The sequence below is a fragment of the Phlebotomus papatasi genome, chromosome 1 (assembly GCF_024763615.1).
Source record: "Phlebotomus papatasi isolate M1 chromosome 1, Ppap_2.1, whole genome shotgun sequence".
In the NCBI taxonomy this organism is placed as follows: domain Eukaryota; kingdom Metazoa; phylum Arthropoda; class Insecta; order Diptera; family Psychodidae; genus Phlebotomus; species Phlebotomus papatasi.
Window position 1 is genome coordinate 68,164,479 of NC_077222.1, and position 22,510 is coordinate 68,186,988.

At 33.6% G+C, this 22,510-nt stretch overlaps 1 protein-coding gene across 1 annotated transcript; it reads left to right on the plus strand.

Annotated features, from left to right (window-relative positions):
• Positions 1 to 228: 228 nt before the first annotated feature.
• Positions 229 to 20,112, plus strand: LOC129798542 (endoplasmic reticulum aminopeptidase 2). Its single transcript, XM_055841746.1, has 9 exons — positions 229 to 989; positions 1,053 to 1,196; positions 1,258 to 1,529; positions 4,585 to 5,413; positions 8,658 to 9,497; positions 11,306 to 11,711; positions 11,777 to 12,049; positions 18,573 to 18,798; positions 18,872 to 20,112. The coding sequence occupies exons 1-9, from the start codon at positions 950 to 952 to the stop codon at positions 19,019 to 19,021; spliced, it is 3,180 nt and encodes a 1,059-aa protein (XP_055697721.1). The 5' UTR covers positions 229 to 949; the 3' UTR covers positions 19,022 to 20,112.
• Positions 20,113 to 22,510: the final 2,398 nt, after the last annotated feature.

Here is a 22,510-nt window from a genome sequence, read left to right on the forward strand (position 1 = left end):
ATTTATTCACAATGCCATTACACAATCATCCACTTATAATTCTTCCACAAATATTTGCTCTGCTATTCGATGAGTGAAACCGTTTAGCCAAAAAACCGCTCGAGGAGAATTCCTCACAAACAATCCCAAGAGCAATTGTTCCTCCAGAGACACCAGCGAGATTGATGATGAACATGGAGAGGAAGGATGTTCAGCTGAGAGAGTGTGTGTGACAGCAATAATTGTATTAATCGAAAAAGGGGGAAGCGAGATGTTGAACCCCCGAAGCATTGAAAATATTTTTTGCGTGCTCTCACATCCCTTCGATTGCTGAGAGCATCAGAGGAATAGGAGAGAGGCCAGAAGATGGGCAGTGGGAGGATGAATGTAGGTAAAATCAACCCCTAATCGATTGTTTAAAGAGGCGCATGCGTAATATAACGTCAAAATGACAGGGATTTTCGTCCTTTTTTTCAAATAAAAAGAATATATTTAACACTGAAAATCACTTCCTTGCTCTTGTAAACTAGTGGTAGATTTTTTTGTACTGTAGGCTCGCTAGTTATTTGCACACGCAACACGGCTAAAGAGGTGCTTAGGGAGTGAGTGTGTGGAAGTTGTTCGAGGGAAGTCCTTTAGTGGGATTTGCGGTGGAATTTTTTTTGAGGAAGAGAAAGTGTTGAGTGTGCGGAAGTTTTTTTTTCGAGAGTGGAGAGAGATATATTTGTTCTATGCGGCTCCAAAAGGAGTGAAGTGTGCAAAAAGGACGCTGTTTGTGATAGTGGGATGAAAATTGGGTCTGGAGTGAGTTCTGGGCTGTTTTGGATAATTAATACGAGCAGAGAGCAAGGCTGCAGCATTGGCCGAGCAAAAGAAGGCGGGTGGTCCTGTGAAGGTGTCAGTTGTGGGGAGTAGTGGAGGAAATCAGGCTGGAAATTCGTCAAAAGTTTGGCGAAGGGAAAGGATCGAAATGACCGAGCCGGAACTAGATGATATTGCCTTCCTCACAGGTGAGAAATCATCTTCCAAATTTTCAATCCTCTGCAGCATCTCCAGCAACAAATTTTTCACAGGCACAGGCGAAGCGCCGACAGTGAGGAAAAATCGTGATGGGGTAGCTATGTGTTCACAGAAGAAGGCCATTTGTGTCACGGCCATCGTGATGGGAGCCCTCGTGGCCACTGCGCTTATAATTGCCTATGCTGGACCACAAAATGGCAAGGACAAACTTTTATGTCAGAACGGCAAGGATTCCTTCTGATTTTTCATCTCTTGCAGATTGTGCTTGTGCGGGAAAAATGCCAGCGGATTATTACCTCAACAAGTACAACAATTCTGAGCCCTTTAATCCCATCGCCACCAATGGACAGCCATATCCGTGGCTTTCCATGGAACTGCCAACGGCCATTCGACCGCTGCGCTACGTCCTCACCATCCATCCCAATCTGACGAACCTGGACGTAAAAGGACAGGTCACGGTGGAGTTTCATGTGGAGAAAGAAACGAGCTTCTTAGTGCTACATTCACAGGATTTAAATATCACTGAAAGAGTAAGTGAAAATTTATTACAGAAACCCTAAAAATTTCTTTAAGCATCCCTTCAATTATTTTTGTTTTTTTTATTATTTAAAATTTTATTTTTAAGTGAAGTTTCGGTCTGATGGAATGTAGCAAATACTGGACGGAAAAATACACTAGCCGTACTCACTATGGCGTTGTTATCTCGTAATCTCCGTAATCTGTTATCTTGTTATAATTTTGCAATTATAAAATACATTACGAGAACATAACGAGATAACGAAATAACGATATTACAAGATAACAGCGCCATAGTGAGTACGGCTACTATTCTTGTTTTGTCTCTTTAACCCTTTAAAGACGATTTTAACACCGGTGTCCCATAAAGAAAATATTTTTTCCTGACTACCTAAAGTTATTTTTTTCTAATGTCTGTATATAATTGTAAAGTAGAAGGTTGAAGGAATTTAGAATATTTTTTGCTAGTCTCTAGCTATTTGCTATGTAGTAAATATTTAAGCTCAAAAATGGCGAATTTTTAAATTCTCAAATTCATAATTGATTTTATTTATTTTTTATACTTCCAATTTTTTTTAAGCAAAACCCTTTTGGCAATAAAAACTACAATACCCATACGTAATATTTTTCATTAAAGCGATAAATATTATTCATTGGTATTGTCAGAAAAATTACTTAAATTTTTGGGCTATTCTTATCCCTATCGTTCATAGAAGCACAAAATACACCGAATCAGACTCTGTTGGAATTTCCAAGGTTAGATGTAAGACATATCATTGATTATGTTTCCCAGTTTATTTTTTATTGTTGATTTTCAGTCCGTAAAAAGTGTCTCGTCGTTAAAGGGTTATTCATTGTCAAGATGATCTATTGTATTTTTAAAGTGAATTGTGTTAGTAATTTAGAAAAAATTGTTAAAGGTCCGACAGCATTGAAAATCGGACTGGGAAAAGCAGCTTAAACATACAAATACTACTTATGAAGTTGAGCTGTTTCTAAGCCAAGGAAGAAAACATAATTTCCAAATTAACTGACTTATTTTTGGAAGCTTTTGATAGGTCTCTTTAACTTGTTCTTTTTTTAATTTATGTAAACTTAACAAGGGAATAATATATTAGGATCATCTATTAAAAACTTAAAATTTTTGCAAATAATATGTTTTTTTATGGTTTTCGTATGTTTGACAATTTTTAATTGGTTTGGGATAAAAACTCCAGGAGAATTATCTTAGAAGTAATACAATATTCTCGAATAAAAATTTAGCTCAGTACCGATTAGAATCTATTCGGATTTGATGGTAATACTAAGAGTTTTAAAATTATTTAAATTTGCAGAGAAATACTTTTTGCAGATGTTTAATGACTTAAAAAGGTGATAGGTTCGTCTATGTGGGTCCCTGTTAAAATCCCGAAAGACATATTCCCGAAAGCCAAAAAATCCGTGAAGTCACAATCCCGAATGGGTTGAAATCCCGAATGAGTTGATATCGATAAAGGCAATATCCTGAACGGGCCAAAGCCTCTAATGGGCCAAAATCCCAAACAGGTCAGAATCTCAAATGGGTCAAAATTTCAAAAAGTTAAAATTCCGAACGCCAAAATCAAAATCTCGAAAGGCTCAAAAACCTGAATTCGTCATAGATACTCCCACGATTACGCCTTCATTTGCTGGTGGTAAAGGGAAAGTTTGGGAAATTAATCCACACATTACCTTCCGTATAATTTCTTTTAAGGATTTTGTCCATTCGGGACTTTGACTTTTCGGGATTTTGGCGTGCAGAATTTTGGGCCTTTCGGGATTTTGTCCCATTCGAGATTTTGACCGATTCGGGATTTTGAGTTTTTGGATTTTTAGCTTTTGAGATTTTGGCTGGCACCGGTCTATCTAAACCTACCGACTTAAAATAAGTTTGTAAGCTAGAGTTTTTGCCATTTTAAACTTTTAATATAAACTTTGAAATTTTTGTTTTTTTTTATAGACACAGATTGTTTATTTAAGAGACTTAAAATAATGAATTAATTTGATTTCTATAGAGTACTAAAATTATTAGTCATTTCGTAATCGTATCAATCTATAATTGTATTGAATTGGCAAGTTTATTTTAGACGACTAAACGAGTCTATTCCACCTTATTTACAAATATCGACATATCCATTTAATATTATTTTACACTGATTTAGACCTTTTCTTACTTCAAGAGATATGTTATTCGTAAAATCCAGTTCTGCATTCTACTAGATATTCAATTTTTTCGAAAAAAAATTAACCGGGCAGCATAGAAACTTGTTAACTTTAAATGGCTCTCCTGAAAAGTTTTCATTCTGAATGTAACCGTCGATATAATCGTTATAGTATGAACATGAATTAATTTATGGGAAAGGAAGTCCTACTAACGCCTAGAAATCGAGTAGAAATCGGTTCCAAATGTTAATATTGAATTGTTTTTCCTATAATTGTTTTTTTTTTATTTGAATCGAAAAATGTAATCTTTCAGAAATAAATTTATGATTTTTAATGCGAAAAGTATTCTCTACAATTCCATTTAAAATAATTGTTTTTTTTTATATAATCACGCTAGCATTAAAATAAATTTATTGCGTGCGCCACGCCAAATTCGCAGTATAAAAATGTATTTTTGAAATACGAACTACGAATATTATTGATTTGCTACACATTTTCCTCAGTCACAAAATATTGGCATCATAAATAAAATATATAATTTCCCATATTTTCCCACTGGTTATCGATTTTTCTTTGGTTGTAACATTTAAAATAGATTAATGGGAAGGGCTATTACGTCCAGGAGTTCTTTTAATATAATTCACGCAACAGTAACACGTGCTGCAAGGAGAGATATTGTTTGAAAAAGTTTTATTCTGTATGCATAATATTCTATTTTTTCTCTACTGTGATTCCATTCTATTATATTTAAACGTTTGGTCTTTCTACAGAGAATGTATGCAAATATGGGCCGAACTTTAGCCACTGAGGCCAATTATGAGCCTTCACATGAATTAATTCGCATAATTTACACGCAAAATGTTTGTGGTTCTTGGTACTTTTTTGCAGGCTATTATTGGGCCCAAGGGCTTCGCTCTGAAGATCAATAGACTACTAGAGTATCCTCCGCGTCAACAGCTGTATCTAGAAGTAAAGGATAAATTGAGGAAGAAAGTGAATTATACCCTGAATCTTCGATGGTACTCTAAACTTGTCCCAGATCCAGAAGGATTCTATGTGGATACATTTGAAGATGAAACAGGAGCTAGGAGGACTCTAGCAGCTACGGTTTTCCGACCAGGAGGAGCTCGAAAGGCTTTTCCCTGCTTCGATGAGGCCCATCTGAGGGCACCATTTCGCATCTCTGTGTTCAGGGATCGCTTTCATATCGGCCTGTCCAATTCTATTGTTCATGCAACAGATGATGTGGGCTTCTACATGGGTACTGGCCTACTTCGGGATGACTTCTATGAGACACCGCCTCTGCCGCCGGATGCGGTGTCCTGGGTGGTCAGTGATTTCCATCGTAGTTCCTTGGAACCATCACCAACATATCAAATTATCCGAACGACACCTGCAACAGTGACCACTGTGCGGCCGACAGATCCGGCTTTCAGGACAGACAAGAGGCCTATTAAGAGTAAGTCCATCCTCATCAAATCCCTCCACATCTCAGCTCCGGCCAACAGGACAAAACCCCAGCTCGAAGTTGAGCACAGGAATATCACGGAGAATGGCACAATTAGTGACACAGGGGAAATTGTCACTGCACCCTCCTACACTTTTTATGCTTCCAAGGATTTACTGGATAAAAGCCAGTTTCTGCTGCACACATCGCGCGATGTCATGGAGTATTTGCAGACCTGGCTCGGAATCCCATATCCGCTGACCAAATTAGGTGAGTTCATGTTAAATTAATTTTCTTTTTATCTTTTCTTTTAGTGATATTCTAAGCATATTTTAAGTAAAAAAGCTTTTTAGGATATTTCACGCAAAAATATTCCTTTTAAGCAATAGTGCCAAGTTCAAATTTCACTTCCTCACAGGAAATCTACCAATTTTTTTATGAAATATTATTTTTGATATTTTGTTGGACTTACAGTGGCGACAAGATAAATAGCACAGTTTTAGACAGTGTAATATATGCTTTGTTTTTCAAAAAATTATGCTTTTAAATTATGAAAGTAATAATAATAAATTAACTTGTATATAAATACATTTTGAGTATGAAGAAAAACCCTGAAAGTTCTATCAAGAGATTCAGTACGATCAAAAAATTCTTGAAATGGCACATATTAAGGGGACAATATAAATAGCACACCCTATAAGAAGTGATAGTTTTCGGCTTCTACTGTAATTAACAACTTACGAATTATATTTGTAAATTAAATTTGGATTAGTTAGTACTTAGTTAAGTAACTTTTGCAAAGAATGAACGCTTGACAACGAAGGATCATTAAGGAAATCAGAATTTGACACTATTCTAATGTGATTGTATTTCATGTAGTATGGATATCTACTTAAAACTATTCCAAATTAGTCACATTCGAGACATTTATCTTGTGGTCAATCTTGTCCTTTAAATTCAACAGGATTGAGGTCCTTAGATCGTCTCGGCCATTCCAGAAGGTCAATTTTGTTCTGATTGAACCACTTTTAAAAACTCTTGGCAGTGTATTTGGGATCATTAGCTTGATTAAAACCTAAAAAACAAGAGCAAATTCTTTTCGATTTTGAAGTATACATGTCTTGTCTAAAGATATTCTTGTAAACAAATTGGTTTATATTGGCTGATATTTCATATACAGGCCACAAGCCACTTCACAAAAGTAACCCCATACTATAAAATTACCACCGCTAAGTTTTACGTTCTTAATTATGTATCAAGGATAAAATTCTTGACTTTTGGGACATCTAATATTCTGTTATGTCATATCCTGTCATATTAAACAGGAACACATCTGTTCAAAGAATATTATTCCAGAATTGCAGGTCCTTCTGCATATGCTCTTTATCAAAAATCGAACAACAGGTGCAGTTTCGCTTGGATACTAACTCTGTATGTCTGACAACACTTCTAAATCGGGAATTTTTACATAATTGGCTTTCAGTAATGCTAACATCAGTTACTTTCTCAAATTTTGTCCAATTTGTTCCTTTATTTTCGGTACTGCAGCAAAAGAATTCAATTTCACAATACGAGCAATGGCAGAATATTCTCAAAAAGTGGTTATTTTTTCTCGAAATTTTCAAGTTTTTAGCGTAAATTTTAAGTTTGATCATAAAAACTTATTGAATTATTGGTTCTCCACCTTGAAGGATATAATTTATAAAAAAATTCTTAGTTATCCTAAACTTTTTTACGTTATACCTCTACATCTGTACCAAAGACTTTATTTACATGATTTTTCCATTTCTCATAACTTTACGAAAATTTGTGGCATTAATGCCAACAAATGATCAAAAATACAGGAATTCAATGAATTTTAAAAGAAAACTTAATTTCAGGAAATATTTTCAGAGAAAATGAAGGTGTGCTATTTAAATTGTCCGCACGAATTATACCTAAACTCATTAAATGACAAAATAGGAAAATCGAAGAAGGTGTGCTATTTATCTTGTCGCCACTGTGTATACCCCTAATATTTTTAGCAATTTTTTCTGTACTTATAAATTATTTTAAAATATTCTGTTGTGTATAATTAATTTTTTAAAATGAAAAAAGGTCTCCTGAAAAGTAGTCAGTCAGCACAGTTCTGACAAGAAGGGAACGAAAAATATCAAATAAGTCAAAAACATGGCTTAGAGAACATATAAAGAATTGGTGAGAACAAGGAAAAAGTATGTCTCTAGCAAACGTACACTTATAGCGCGGTCATCAAAACTAGATCCCTGGGTCGCTCGCAGTCCGGTCAAAGTCTTGAAAGCTATAATCCCCAACTTCAAAATCTCGAATAGGTCAAAATCCCAAAGAAACACAATCCAAAAAAACCAAAATCCCGAACTCAAAAATCCCGAAAACCAAAATTTCGAATAGGTCAAAATCCCAAAGAGCCAAAATCCAAAAAAAAAACAAAATCCTGAAAGCCATAATCCCGAACTCCAAAATCCCGAATAGCCAAAATTTTGAATGAGTCGAAATTCCTAATGGATCAAAATTCCGAATGGATCGAAATCTCGAATAGCCACAATTCTGAATGGGTCGAACTTTAATAGATCAAAATTCTGAAAAGCCAAGATCCTGAAAAACAAATATGCCGATAAGACAAAATTGTGAATGATAAGATTCCGATCGCCAAAATTTCGAAACTCAAAATCCCAAATTCTTAAAAGTGTCATAGCTACTCCGACGATGACACCCGCGCTTACTGGAGGCGATGGGAAATTTTCTGTGTTTTTGGGAATTAACCACACATTATCCTGCCTATATAATTCAGTCCCATTCAGGATTTTGACTCTTTGGAGTTTTGGGTTTCGGAATTTTGAGTTTTCAAGGTTTTGGCTCTTCGGGATTTTAGCCCATTTGGAATTTTGGCTTTTTTGGGATGATGGTCTCTTCAGGATTCTGATGTTCGAGGTTTTGGCTGTCGGGATTTTGGCTTTTCGGGATTTCGTTTTTGGGATTATGGCTATTCAGGATTTTGTCCCATTCGGAATTTTGGGGATTTTGATCTATTTATGATTTTGGCTTTCACCAAGAGGCCTATATCACTTACCGTGCAATCTCTAGGTTGGTAAACATACTTTTATAAAAGTCAAATTTATTTTTTTAAAAGAAGTTAATTTTCAATTGAAGCCCGATAGTTTACTGCAACCTCATAGTTCTCTTAGGAAAAATTATAAGTAATATAGATTAATTTTGCAAAGCTTTGTTGTTTTGAGACGAATTCTTAGACTCATTCAAGGAATCATATTTAATGACAAATCTTCTAAGAATGACTGCCTTTTTATAAGTCTATTATAGAAGTCTTGAATATTCATACCTATTCTGTATTCTAAAATTCTGAAATCTTTTTTTTTATTGCTGTTGGCATTGGTCGAATGATAGTTCTTTCGATTTTATGTTAGATCTTATTTAGAATTAATCGATTACAATGTTTTAGATTGATCTATCAGGGCCAAATAAATCCATTCCCTTTCAGATTTCGTTGCTCTTCCATCTCTTGAAGAGGACATCATGAGTAGTCTTGGCCTTATCTCTATTAAATCGTCATTTCTTCATGACCTTGAATCTCAGCATACAAAGGAGTTTCATATGTCTGCTCTAAAGATTGCTGAAGCTATCATCAAGCAGTTTTTCGGAGGAATTACTTCACCGGGATCTTGGAAACATAATTGGCTCTGGCAGGGGCTTATTAAGTACTTAGGAAGATCAGTGCTGTCTCAGCTTCAGCCAAATTGGCCGATGGATGAGTGGCACTTGATGGAGACGACAATGAAGTCTCTGGATGTGGATGCCATCGAAGGATGGGCGAGTGTTGTGGATGGAAGTCGAGATGATGGAAACAATGAAGATTTCTATGTGGACAAATCTGCAGCAATTCTCGCTCTTCTGCATTCTGCACTGGAAGAGAATAACTTCAGGCTGTGCCTGGGGAATTTTTTGCGTATCCACAGATTCCAGACGGCTGAACCACTTGAACTGTGGACAGTTTGTGGAAAGCAGATGAATGACACGAAGAATATCAAAGAAATGATGCATCTGTGGACTTCACATTCGGGATTCCCGTTGGTGACTCTTGGTCCTGGGGAGGGAGGAAATTTTACCATTTCCCAGGCACCTTTTGCTCCAGCTGAATTTCGAGCCATCACAGATGATCATCTCCTGCCTCATAATCTCTCTAGCACGACAACTACAACTACCACTCCAGCTCCGGTTGATCCCAAGAGCAGAAACATCCCTCACTGGATCTTCCCTGTGAGCTTTGTGACCAATCTCAACAAAACCTGTCCTCAAACTGTTTGGCTTCATTCTAATCAAAGTAAGTTGGTTTTTCTAAGAAATACTTACATTTAAAAAAGAAATCTTAAAATTTTTTAAAATTTAAATTTAAAAATAGGGTAAATTATGCTAATTCAAAACCTGCTCCAAATGGAAATTTTTCGCCACTCTAAATGGAAACGTCATTGTTTTCATGATAAATACAGTACTAAATTATTATATTTATATATTTTCTATATCAGAGTTTCATTATTTAGTTAATTTTGCTCCAAATAAAGCGAAAATCCATTCATATTCACAAATTTTAATTTGTTAATTTCTCAGAGAAATTAAAAGTGTACCTTTTCACCATTGAATTTTTCATCGCTCGACCATGTTTTCCAATGAAAAACATAATAAGGTGACTGTTGTTTATTCGTTTTGTGTATCATTTATGTCATATTTCTGGCCAATTTTAGTTAAATTAAGTGCTAATCTTTATTGCAAACGGTAATCTTTGTTGCAAACGGTACGTGAAGTTTTCAAATGAAATAATTACTTATTTCGTGAACAAAAAGGGGTTTTCTGAAGTGTCTGCAAATGCTTCAATAGGAAATCCCGGAAATATGATTTTTTTGGAGAAATTTTCTTTTTGTTTTAGATGGGAAAAAAGAAAAGACCAGGATTAAGATTACTGCATTCAAGAGCAACTCAACAAGGTTTTGAAAGCCTTTCGTCGCAGTTTCACTTACACTGTTTATCTCCAATTAGAAACTTTCCCTTGTCTCCATTTGGATTAATTTGTTTCCAATAGCAGCATTTTACGCTCGCGTATTTTTCTTGTATTTAAGAAGTTTTCAAATTATATCTAAAGAATTTTTACTAAACAGTAACATTTTAGAAGGGTCAAGGAGCAAATTTATGAAATCTCTTCAGAAAAAATATGAATTTAATATGTTGAATCTTCTGTTAAAGTTAAAGCTTCTGGAAATGGTTTTGACTAATTAGTTTTAATTTTATTAAAAAAGCAAAAAGTCGCAATAGATTAAATTCAATGCTATTCAAAAAGTTTCAGGAAAAGATACATTTTCAAGGATTTTAAGGTTATCTGTTTCTAAACGAGATTTTTTCTGAATAAGGTTATGTTGAAAATAACCTGTATAAAAATCAAATCTTTCGAGGAAATAAAATGCAAATCCGGTCAAATTTTTATTATGAATTTAAATAATTGAGACATTTTCTAATCGATTTTATTTTGCATTAAATATAATAATATAAATTTTTTACATTTAAAGGAAGTTAAGTTCTGTTTTTTAGGTTAGTTTTAATATAACCTCACATTCTAAAAAAATAGATTGAGGTCCTAATCTACTTGATTTGTGTTAAAGATGCTTAACCCTTTAAGGACGAGAGGACCAAAAATCGAGGGTTGGGAAAAATCGTTTTTTCCGACTTTTTAGAGCAAAACGATACTTATTAGAGAAGATTTCCGTAGGAAAAATTTTGCTTTCAGGTCACTACTGTACTGAGAAAAAAAGGGGGCGCGATTAACTTTTTTTTCCTCATAACTTTAACACTTTTTAGGCGTAAAAATACATCAACATTTTTTAATGTTAATTTTACACCTTTTTAAGTGTAAAATTAACATGAAAAGGGTAGCTTTAAGCCCTAAAACACCTGAAAAGCATAATATTTACACCGATTTCGGATCAATAATGCAAGGTAAAATTAACATTTCTGGAAATTTTAAGTTTTTCGGATTTCTCTCAGTGTGGTGACCCAATCGTTCTTAAAGGGTTAGGTCATAATATCAGTTATTTTTTAAATAAGATAAAAGGAGAATTCTCTAAAAACCTTAATCGTCAATAGCCCAAATCACCCTGGATCCTAGTGTCACGTGGATTAAGCTCAACACTGGCCAGAACGGGTACTTCCGAGTCCTCTATACAGATCACAATTGGAACAATTTGATTGATGAACTGAAGAAAAATCACAGAGCCTTCACAGCAAAAGACAGAATTGGCTTGATATCCGATGTCTTTACTCTTTGCCATGCAAGCCTAATGCCCTGCCCTATTACTATGAATCTCATCACTTATCTGCCAAAGGAGACCAACTGGGGCCCCTTGACAACGGGCCTCAGGCACCTGGAACAATGGCGCAAAATCCTCAAATATTCAGAGTGCTTCCTAATGCTGGCTGAATTTGTCAGAGGAATTCTCACGAGGTCCATCGCAGGATTGGGATGGAAGAACAATGGAACAGATTCTGCAAAGTGAGTTTGGAAGACCCTAGAATTCCTTTTCAGGAAGTTTAAAATTTTGTTCTCTAAATTTTTAGACTCTTGAGGCCAGAAGTTCTTTTAGCTTCTGTCCTATGGGAGGATCTTGATGCTATTAAGCAGTCCAAGCAGATCCTCCATCTCTACCTTGTCAATGGGACAGAGATTCCAACCAATTTGAGGGAAGTTATCTACACAGGAGCCGTCCTTTCGGGAGAATTCACTTATTGGCAGTACTGCTGGGATCGCTTCAATGTCCTGCTGAGCCAGAATGAAGGCTACGAAGAGAGAATGGAGCTTCTGAGAGCTCTCGGAGAGACCAAAGATGCTTGGTGAGTTAAAAATTCTAAATCATATTTTCAGGAAAGGAAATTCTAAAAGGCAGAGGGTAATGTGAGGATTTTCCTAACATGTTTAAAACGCGTCTTTTCCTGAAAACAATAGAAATTTCTTGCGCATTATATCGTACACATATCTGTTGTTTCGAGTTGTTAAGGAAGATAAGATTATTTTCAAAAATTTACTCAGTGACTCAGACAATGTGATTGATTTTCAAGTTGAAGGTGTTATGCTTTGTATTTTTGTGAGACAATATACGAGACAGATATTGTGCTTCAATCACAAAATCAATTTCAATGAGAGGAGTATTTCTCAGAGGATGAAACGAAGTGACAATATTGGGTTAGAAGTTGTCTCTTCGAATCTACTGACAACCTTCCTTAGGGAGATGAATTCTCAAAGGAATTTTGCATCACTCTAGGAAAAGCTGTTATTTTTTCCTCAGAAAGAAGAAAAAATATTTCGATCCATTTTTTTTCATTGAGCTAGTAGAGCATAATTATTTTATTTTAGGTGAGATTTTTTCAATAAGTGAATGATAAAATAAGGACGATACGGAAATATGCGAGAAATAATTACCTTGAATGTTTTTAATCAGTTAGGAGCATAATGCTTCATTCTACTTAAGGAATGCTCTTTTTGACCTATCTAATAATATCAATATCTAATGATTTAACGCTTTCAACAGGTAATGTTTTAAAGTTCAAAACCAAAAACCCACATTTTCCAGTAATATCAAATTTACATGATTAAACATTTCCTAAGAAAAAGTGAGTATTCTTAGCAACCTATAAAAGGCTACACTGGGACTACACCCTGGAATTCTCTGCATAGAAAAAAAATATTTTGTAAAAATGTTCGTAAATGTTTGTGAATTCCTATGGGGGAGTTACGAAATGCTCGTGAATCGTATAACCCACAAACAAGTTCGTAAAAGTTTGTACTTTTTTAACAAACATTGTTCTTAAAATGATCATTTGACGAATATTTTTTATACTTTTACAAACATTTGTTCGTAAATGTTCGTAAACACACAAGAACTGTTCGTAAAATTTTGTCATTTGTTCGTAAATGTTCGTAAATTTTTGTTTGGTTGGGAAAAATTTACGAGCAAATACGCACAAATGACAAAATTTTACAAACATTTACGAACAAATGTTTGTAAAAGTTCAAAAAATGTTCGTCAAATGATTATGTTACGAACAATGTTTGTGAAAAAATACAAACTTTTCCAAACTTTTACAAACTTGTTTGTGGGTTATACGATTCACGAGCATTTCCTAACTCCCCCATAGGAATTCACAAACATTTACGAACATTTTTACAAAATATTTTTTTCTGTGTACAATTTCTTTTGCAATGGCTAATGAACTTTGCATGTCCTGAACATATTAGATAAGATTTTTAATAATTTCATCTGATATTTTTAATATTTTGTTTTATATATGCAAAAGTAGATAGGTAATAAATGTAGGAGATTGTATCATATAATACGATTAGATTACGCATATAAAAATAACATCGACAGCTAAAAAAACAGTGATAAGCTCATTTGAGCTTATACAGATGTGAATAGTTTAGAATAGCTTTATACTTATTCTGAGATTGTTGATTGAATGACAGTATCAGTGCAGCCAGTGCAGCTATGACTGTGTAAGAATCACAATTAAAAGATGCAAAACAAGCTAGAAAGAAAAACAGAAGTATACTTGGAATTAGGTGTAGGTGTAATTCTATCATAAACGCAACTACTATATTTTCTAAGGTTTTGTTTAATTGTTTTTCATACTTTGTGACTCTGAGTACATAAAGAAAAATATATATAAGGTAAAGTGCCCTCGAGTCGACCGGTAGCTCAACTCGACCGGTGGTCAATATTTGAATGTTTTAATGGTGAATTTCTATAAAATTGTCACTGATTCGTATTTATTTATGGAATAATTGACCTATTAATGTTAGATCATACGCCAAATATTAGTACAAATATAAATAAATTGAATAAATAACTCTACCGGTCGAATTGAGGAACCGGTTGACTTGAGGGCACTTTGCCTTACTCTGGAAAAATTTTGATTTTAACTATTTGGAATTAAAAAAAAGACTCTTGTGAAGGATTACAAACTCATTGGGTTAAGATATTTTTAATCAAACAATAGTGAAATTGCCTCACTTGAATATGTTGAATTTTTGTTTTTTTTTTGTCCTGTAATTAGTAATTAAACATGAACAATTTTATAAGTCAAAGAGAATTTCAAGACCTTTCCAACTATGTTAATTTTTTCGCGATCTGTCAAGCCATTTAGAAGTAAATGTAAAAAAAAATATTAGAGGGATAAATTAGTCATTTAAGGGCTGCCATTTTGGCCATTTTTAGTTTTTAAAATATGTTGACTTTCATATCTATTTTATTGTGACTGATTTATGATTTGGGATCTGATTTTTGGAAACGATTTTTGAAAAGAACATTACTTTTCGGTAAACAAGATTTTCCAGATTATATTCATCTGACGACAAAAACTAAATATTTCCTGGTAACTAATGAGTTAAACTCATAACTCAAACGGTAGATTTTTTTTATCTTGATCACAACTTATTTTACAAGGCAAAACATGATGTAAAATACCCCGAAAATTGTAATTTTTGTATAAAATTCTTCCAAGAATCCAAATTTAATTTTAAAGAAAAATATACCCTACAAGTACGAGTTTAACTCATCAACTCATAGGCTAACAGGAAATATTTGGTTTTTGGATTTCAGATTTTCAAGGTCTCCGAAAATCGGGTACCAACGCCTGCATTTTTAAGATTTTTTAATGAAACCTTCAGAAAATATAGTTTAAATATTATTTTTTTATACATGAAAATGAAGATAAATGAACATGAATGAAGATAAAAAAAATATTTTGTAGAAAAAAAAAATTAGAGAAAATATGGTATTTTTCAGCCTTTTCGACCCATGTAACCCCTTAATCCTTATGGCTAAACCTTAGGTTTGAAGTCCGTATAAGCGAAAGAATAAGAAATCTGGGACAATAATATATTTATACACAAAAACAGAATCACTTTATTTCAAGTATTTTATCATTCACAATTAACGTATTCAATTAATTAATTCATTTTTGAAGCTCGCTGATTTATATGAACAGCGCCTAATAGCGATAGTAACCAATAGAGTAGTAGTATAGGCTGTAACTAAGATCTATACTTCGACAGCACAGAGCAAGACTCAAACAACTCGCAAATAACTCACTTTACAGAATGATTTCAAGTTGAAATTTTACATGCTGAGTAGGGGGAAGCTTTGATGTTTCGCATATACGCTACCATCAAACACTTCGTATTTCTTCCGTATTCCTTTATGAATCTCACATATGGCTATATATTTTAATAACTACTCTTAAATCCCACCTCTCCTGAAAAAATTGGGTGTCTAATTCTTTTTTCCTAGTTTCAGGAAACAAAAATTAAAAACAGGTGCAAAACTGTAATTTTAATGTGTAATATTTTGTACAATTTTGCACAATTTTTATCACTTTTTTTGGAAAACTACTATCACAGGATGTAGAGGGGTTATTAGGGTTTAAATTTGTATAAAAACCTCTTGGAATGAAGAAGGCCGTTTTTGTGGGTGGAAAAAAATTCGCAAACTTGACCCATATTCATCGATCGGATATTAAGAATTATTATGTATCGCATAGTGAATCTGGCAACACTATAATTTTAATGTTCAAACATAACCTCACTTTTGTGTTGCGGACGTCAAGATGCAACATAACCTTCAAATTTCCACATACATTTTGGGGTTGCCAAAGTGACATTTTCATGGAATTTGAAAATCAAAGAAAGAAAATGGATTCCTCAGTGTATAAAATTATGCCTTTTACAAATCTTCATAAAAGTAATATTAAAAGATATTATTCCTCACATAAACTATTTAATCAGATAGACTAGAGTTCCGTCTAAACAATGATGTGTAACTTTTAATGTCGGGTGCAAAATTTACGGTGAAAATGGGACGTTTTTGAGTGATGTAAATTATATGCGAAAATAGAAACTTGATTGAACTATCGGACAAATCGCCATTAAATTTTCATTTTCTTCTAGAGAAAAATGTGAGGATTTCCCAAGATTTTGTGAGATAGGATTTTGAACCTAGTAAGTAAGAGGTTTTTTTGGCATAGTTGGTGAATTGATACGGTTCGTGTTGTAGTCAGAAAAAATTACTTAACTTGGACATCATTTTTGTATGCGAAACATCAAAGCCTCCCCCTATAGGGCTTTTAAGATTGAAAACCCTTATAACCCTTATAACTTTATTAATAAATAACTTTCAGGTTTAACATTAACAGGGAAGTTAGAGGATGCCAAAGAGTATCCAAAAAGCGAAAAGAATAATTTTGTAAAATTTTGATTTATTTGAATCTTGTTCTGAGTTAGGGCAGAATCACATCGACAGTAAAATGCTCACAGTATTTCGTTAATTTACGCATTTTCATTGCAATTCTTACGCAAATTCTCGATTATTGTATTACCTTATCTCATACTCGGTGGCACTAGTTGAAAATAATATAAGAAAATTGAAGAAATAAAACGAAAATGCGATAAACGGTAAGCAAAAAACTGTACGAATAATTTCTCTTACAGTTTTTTTTGCTCACCGTTTATCGTATTTTCGTTCTACTTCTTAAATTTTCTTACATTATTTTCATCAAATGCCACCGAGTATGAGATAAGGTAATACGGTAATGGAAAATTTGCGTAAGAATTGCAATGAAAATGCGTAAATTAACGATATACGGTGACGCTACAGCGAGCATTTTATTGTCAATGTGATTCTGCCCTTATTGACTTATGGCCGCGTTACGAAAATTTTATTTTACTTTCATTGAAGAGTGATTTTGAGAAATTTGGGGTTTAAAATGAGGTAATTTGGAATTTTTGAAATTACCTCACTGCACTGTTTTAAATGAGCAAATAATCATGAAGAACTATTTTTGAGTGTAAAGGCTTGTACTTTTTCGTGATCTTCTTCATATCCGTGTCTGTCTAAAACAAATTGCAAATTAGAAGTGATTCAAAATTACCCCATTTTACCTTAAACAATCTTCAGACGCGAGGTTTAACCCAGCTCGGTAGGCTAGATTTGAAGGTGGCTAGATTTTTGAATAACTACAGCAATTAAGCCGTAATGTTTAATAATGTTCTCTTTAGAGGCTTCAAAAAATAAATAGAGTATGGCTGTAAATGTACACTCCCTTAGCAAGTATTTATTTAGAGGAAAGTACTTTCCTTTCGAACGTTCATGCCTTCGAATAGTGTGAATTTTCTTTATTTTTCCTAAGAGACTTACACATAATTATCTCGTAATTATGAATAATTGATGATAAGCTAACTAATATTTAATAGAAAGGTGTAAGTCTCTTAAAAAAATAAAAGAAAACTCACATTATTCGAAGGCATGAGAACGTTCGAGGGAAGAGTACTTTCTCTTACATTTTTGGCCACCGCTTTTATATAGAATAGATAGATAGATAATTTTATTGCCATCAATGATTTTTTGGAGAAATTCGCTGCCAGATATTAATATGATTTCAAAAAAAAAAAATTGTCCTTCACAAGTTAGATTTCTAGCTGTTTTAATGGGAAAAACGTGGGTATTAATCGTATCAGTATATTTTTGTATTACAAGGGAATCATTTCATGATTCATAATCGTCATAACTCGTAACGAAACAATTTACCGAGTTCATTATTGTTAGACCATTCAGAAGCGCCTCTCTGCTGGATGCTTATTCCATGCATTAAACATCATTATCAGGATTAATAGTTTTTTGAAGTTGGTTTTATTCTTATTAAATTAATTTTTGCTATTTCAAGACAATTTGTAGCTCAATTCAGTACAATGCAATGTTCTAAACTTCCCCAAAAATGCAAAGGGATCATTTCTCATATTTCTCTCTTTAAATGCTTCATTAAGAACAATTCAACAACTCAGAATATAAGTCGAACAACTCGATTTTTTTTACAAAAATCATGTTATTCGCTTTTTTGATACTTCTTTATACCCTCTGCCTTCCTTGTTAATATTATATTTAAAAGATAATTATTTTCAAAGTTATAGACTATAGAGATTTTAAATCTTAATAATCCTATGCTCTGCATGTGTGAAATCACAGATTCAAATCGCACTCCTGTAAAATTTACCTTAATGCGAGTTAATTCGTTTCTTATTCTGAGCGGTCGAATTGTGCTTTATAAAAATCAAAACAAGGCTGAATATTAGCTGCAAATAATACGTAATATCCAAGTGGCGTTTTTTTTTTTTAAATCCGACAAATTCTTTACTGTAATTATTGCAATTGTAATAAAATGGATTAATCATGAAAACTAAAAAAAAAAGAATCAGAGCTACCGTGAGTCTATGAACTATCTTGTTGTTATCTTATAAATGATTTTATGACCAGTTATATCTGGTAATTGTTAGTTAACAACTCTCCATACCTCATAAATCTTCCAGGCTACAGAATCGCCTCCTATCCCAGGTGATCACTCTCCCATCCGTTGAACTCGTGCAGGTCCTCGAGGCGATAGCAGGAACTCCAACTGGAGGTGCGATGGCATGTCGCTTCTTGCAGGCCAAGTGGAATGATCTGCAGGCGAAACTAGGCGCCGGCAGTGAACAATTTGCGCAGGTGATCACAGCAATCACGCAATTCGGAGCCAGTAAATTTGACTACGAAGAGGTGAGAAGGTCTTTTTGTCCTTTTATAAGAAGGTTTTCGCTTGACTTTTGGTGGCTTTTCTCTGTTCGTGCAGCTGAAATCCTTGGTGGAGAGATTCGGCTATGGGCCAGGCATGAGAGTCCTCAATATGACTCTGCGGAGTGTAGCAACAAATGTAGAGTGGGTGAGTCGATCACAGCGAGAATTGTCCTCTTGGCTCGATTCATTCGAGCACATGCAATAATATCATTCCTGAAGGTAAAAATCGGCCTTTGCGTACACTGTCCAAAGTGACAGCCTAGTCCTGGCGTGGAGCAACTTAATGCAATTTACCAAAAAAGAAAAAAGAATCATTTCTGTCCTAAACTAGCTAGATAGTGGGTGAGTGTGTGTAAAAAATCGGCGAGATAAAAAATTAATCTGAGGGAATTTTTCATTATAAAAGAAGAAAATTTGGAAGTTTTGCGAAAGATGAAGAAGGAAAAAAAAACAAAACTGCACAATTAACATTTTCTATACCTATTTTGAACAAAAGGAAGAAAAAACAACATAAAATTAAGGTAAAAAAAATCTTGAAAAAAATTTTTGATGAGGACTTTTGTGTGAAAATATGTGTAAAATAAGATGAATTCTAGTGAAAAATATTTAGCTCTAATTGAAAAAAAAATATTTAAAGAAAGAGAGAGTATATATTATTTTTTCCAGATGTAGTAAAAATCTTGTAAGGAAACTTTAACGTAAGAATTTCCACAAAGAATCTCTGTATAGTAAATAAAAAAAAACCATGGCTTTTCTTGAACTCTGATAAAAAAAAATGCGATGTAAATGAATCCTTCTATTTTTTTCTTTTTGTGCTCAATTAACACAATCATAACATCCATCTAATAATCTAAGGCAAAAAACAAACTCTTGTAATAACAAACCTAAAGAAAAATAACTATAGAAAAGAGCTGTGAATTTATTGCTTTATTAGTCTCTCATCTATCACATCTACAAGACAAGAATAAGAATATTATGCCGCTTTTTTTGGCTATTTACCAGTAAAAATTTTGTACTTGCCATTTGAAGATATTCTCATGAGTATTCCATCGAGTTGAATTGTGTGCGTTCAAACACGCGGAATTACGTCAGAATTTTAGTGTGAAGTGTCTCAAATACTACACAACTATACCACAAGTATCCCCCCACCAAGAACCAAAGCACTGTGGCGATTGGTTTCTTGGAGTAGTAGTGAGGCATTTCTTATCATTCTCATATCAATTTCGTAATATTGAGTTGTTCCGGAAGTTCGTGGGCCATTTTTGAATAAAGTGTAAACAGCCACTAACATGTAAATAAGTTTGTTAATAGATTGTGTAGAATTTTAATGAAAATTAAAATTCTGTCCTGACAGAGAGATAAGATAAATAATGTGAGGCAATATTTTGTAAAACGTATAGTGTCGAAAGAACACCTGTTCAGCATGGATCCCTATTGACAATTTCGTCAAAATATTGAAATTTATTTCATTTATTTGATAAAATGCAAGTTAATATGACGTTTTTACAATAATTTGCCTCTTCCTATAACGCTAGGTGTCTAAATTTCGTATCGCAAATGACACAGAATTGGGTGCCAAAAGGTCCTAACAGAGTTCTTAAAATTCAATTTTTTCCATGAACTAGTTTCTCTTTATATTGAAGAAAAATGTGCTTTTAACCCTTTAAGGACGATTGAAACACCGGTGTCCCATAAAGAAAATAATTTTTCCTGACTGCCTTTTTTTCTAATGTTCGTACGTAATTGCAAAGTAGGAATTGAGTCCAAACAGAAGTAGATTTTGATTCTCCAATAGTGTCTTGGATAAAAGGTAAATGGAAGTCTATTTGCACAAAAAGTCGTTGAAGTTCGAATAAATCAATTTAAATTTCGAATTTTCATACTAAATTTTCGAACAAGGTGGGGAAAATTTATAAAATATCACACTAAAAAGCTGGCAAAAGAGTCACTCAGTGATTACGAAGTGATTAAAAACTGGGGCAAGAACAATAAATGTCGTTGTTCTGTTTTTTTCCTCAGAAGACCGTCACATTTTGACACTTAAGCACTTCGAACTTCGAACAGGATGTAACTTCCGCCACCTTGCGAAAGTATTGAGAAGTAAGAAAGTCTCTCTTTTGGATCTTCAAATAGATTTTCGAATTTTTCAAGATCTACTTCTGTACGGAAAGATTTAGGATATTTTTTTAAAAGTCCCCAGATATTTGCTATATAGTAAATTTTTAAGCTCAAAAACGATGAATTTTAAATTCTCATATTGAAAATTAATTCTAATTTTTTATATTTCCATTTTTTTTAAGTAAAACCGTTTTTGAAAAAGAAACTGCAATACATAATATTTTTCATCAGAGTGAAAATTATCAGTCATTGGTATCGTCAGAAAAATCATTTAAACTTTTGGGTCATTTTTGTCCCTATCGTTCATAGAGACAAAAATACACCAAATCAGAGGGCAAATTAATGAAATGGTACTCGCACCTGTCAGCTCTTTAAATGCCGAGAGAAATCCACTCGCACACCCGGAAGATTCAAGTCCTCTTGTTACTTACTTCTTTATAATATGAAGTACTTCCTGCACGTACTCAAGAATCTGCAGGGTGTGCGAGTGGATTTCTTTCAGCCATTAAAGAGATGACGGGTGCGAGAACGATTTCAATAATTTGTCCTCAGACTCTATTGGGTTTTCGAAGTTTAGATGTAAGACGTTTCACAAGTTTTGTTTATCGGTTTCATTTTTATTGCTGATTTTGGGTCAGTGATAGCTGTCGCGTCGTTAAAGGATTAAGCCGTTAGGAAAAGTTGATTTTCTGAGAGTACTAAAAAATTTTGGGGCATTATATTGACAGGCATAAAATAAATTGTTGTATTTGTGGAGCAGATCTTGTTTACTCACTCCGATTAGGAATTACGAGTTACGAGACTCTACGCGTCCTTGCAATACCACCTCGCTAATTCTCAAACTATTTGATTGTCTGAATAAAAAGGATATCTTATGAAAAGATCGTCTGCTCTCTTTGACTGATAATCACTGATGGATCTAAGGGTATGCGAGGATAAGCGTATACGGATCTAAGGGTGTACAAAAAGGGAGGATGCCACAAACTAAGGAGCTACCACATATTTCAATTTTAAACTATCCAGTTAACATATTTTTAATAGGAAATTTATTCATTTACAAATTTGTCGTAAACTATTTTTCTGTATATTTATTAGGAATGTACTTTTATCAACTGGTTTAGAAAATGCGAACAGGAGAAGATTAAACCGAATGCATATGTCCAGAGTTTTTACTTCGAGTGTTTTTTTTTTGTTTTGGATAAAAGAACTTCTGGAAATTGCAGAAGATCCTAAAATGAGCAACGGAATCCTGTTCAGCGGTTTCAGATTATTTTAGAAACATACGCTAATGTGTAAATTTTGTAGAATAACCCGTCAACTCTGAGACAAATTTTTAATTTAAGCGTCAAAGTTTAAACACTGTAATTTCCAAGGAGCGATAAATTTATTTCCTTTCCTAAATTATTTTTCTATTCATGTGCTAAAGATGTTTTTCTCAGCTAAAAAACAATAAGATTTTTTTTTATTTATTTCGGAAATGTTATAAATTCTTTTTTTCTTTTAAGGTAGATTATTGGGAGAAATTTTCCTAAAAAATGATTTTCTAAGGAAACTCATCAATAGGGGAAATGCTAAA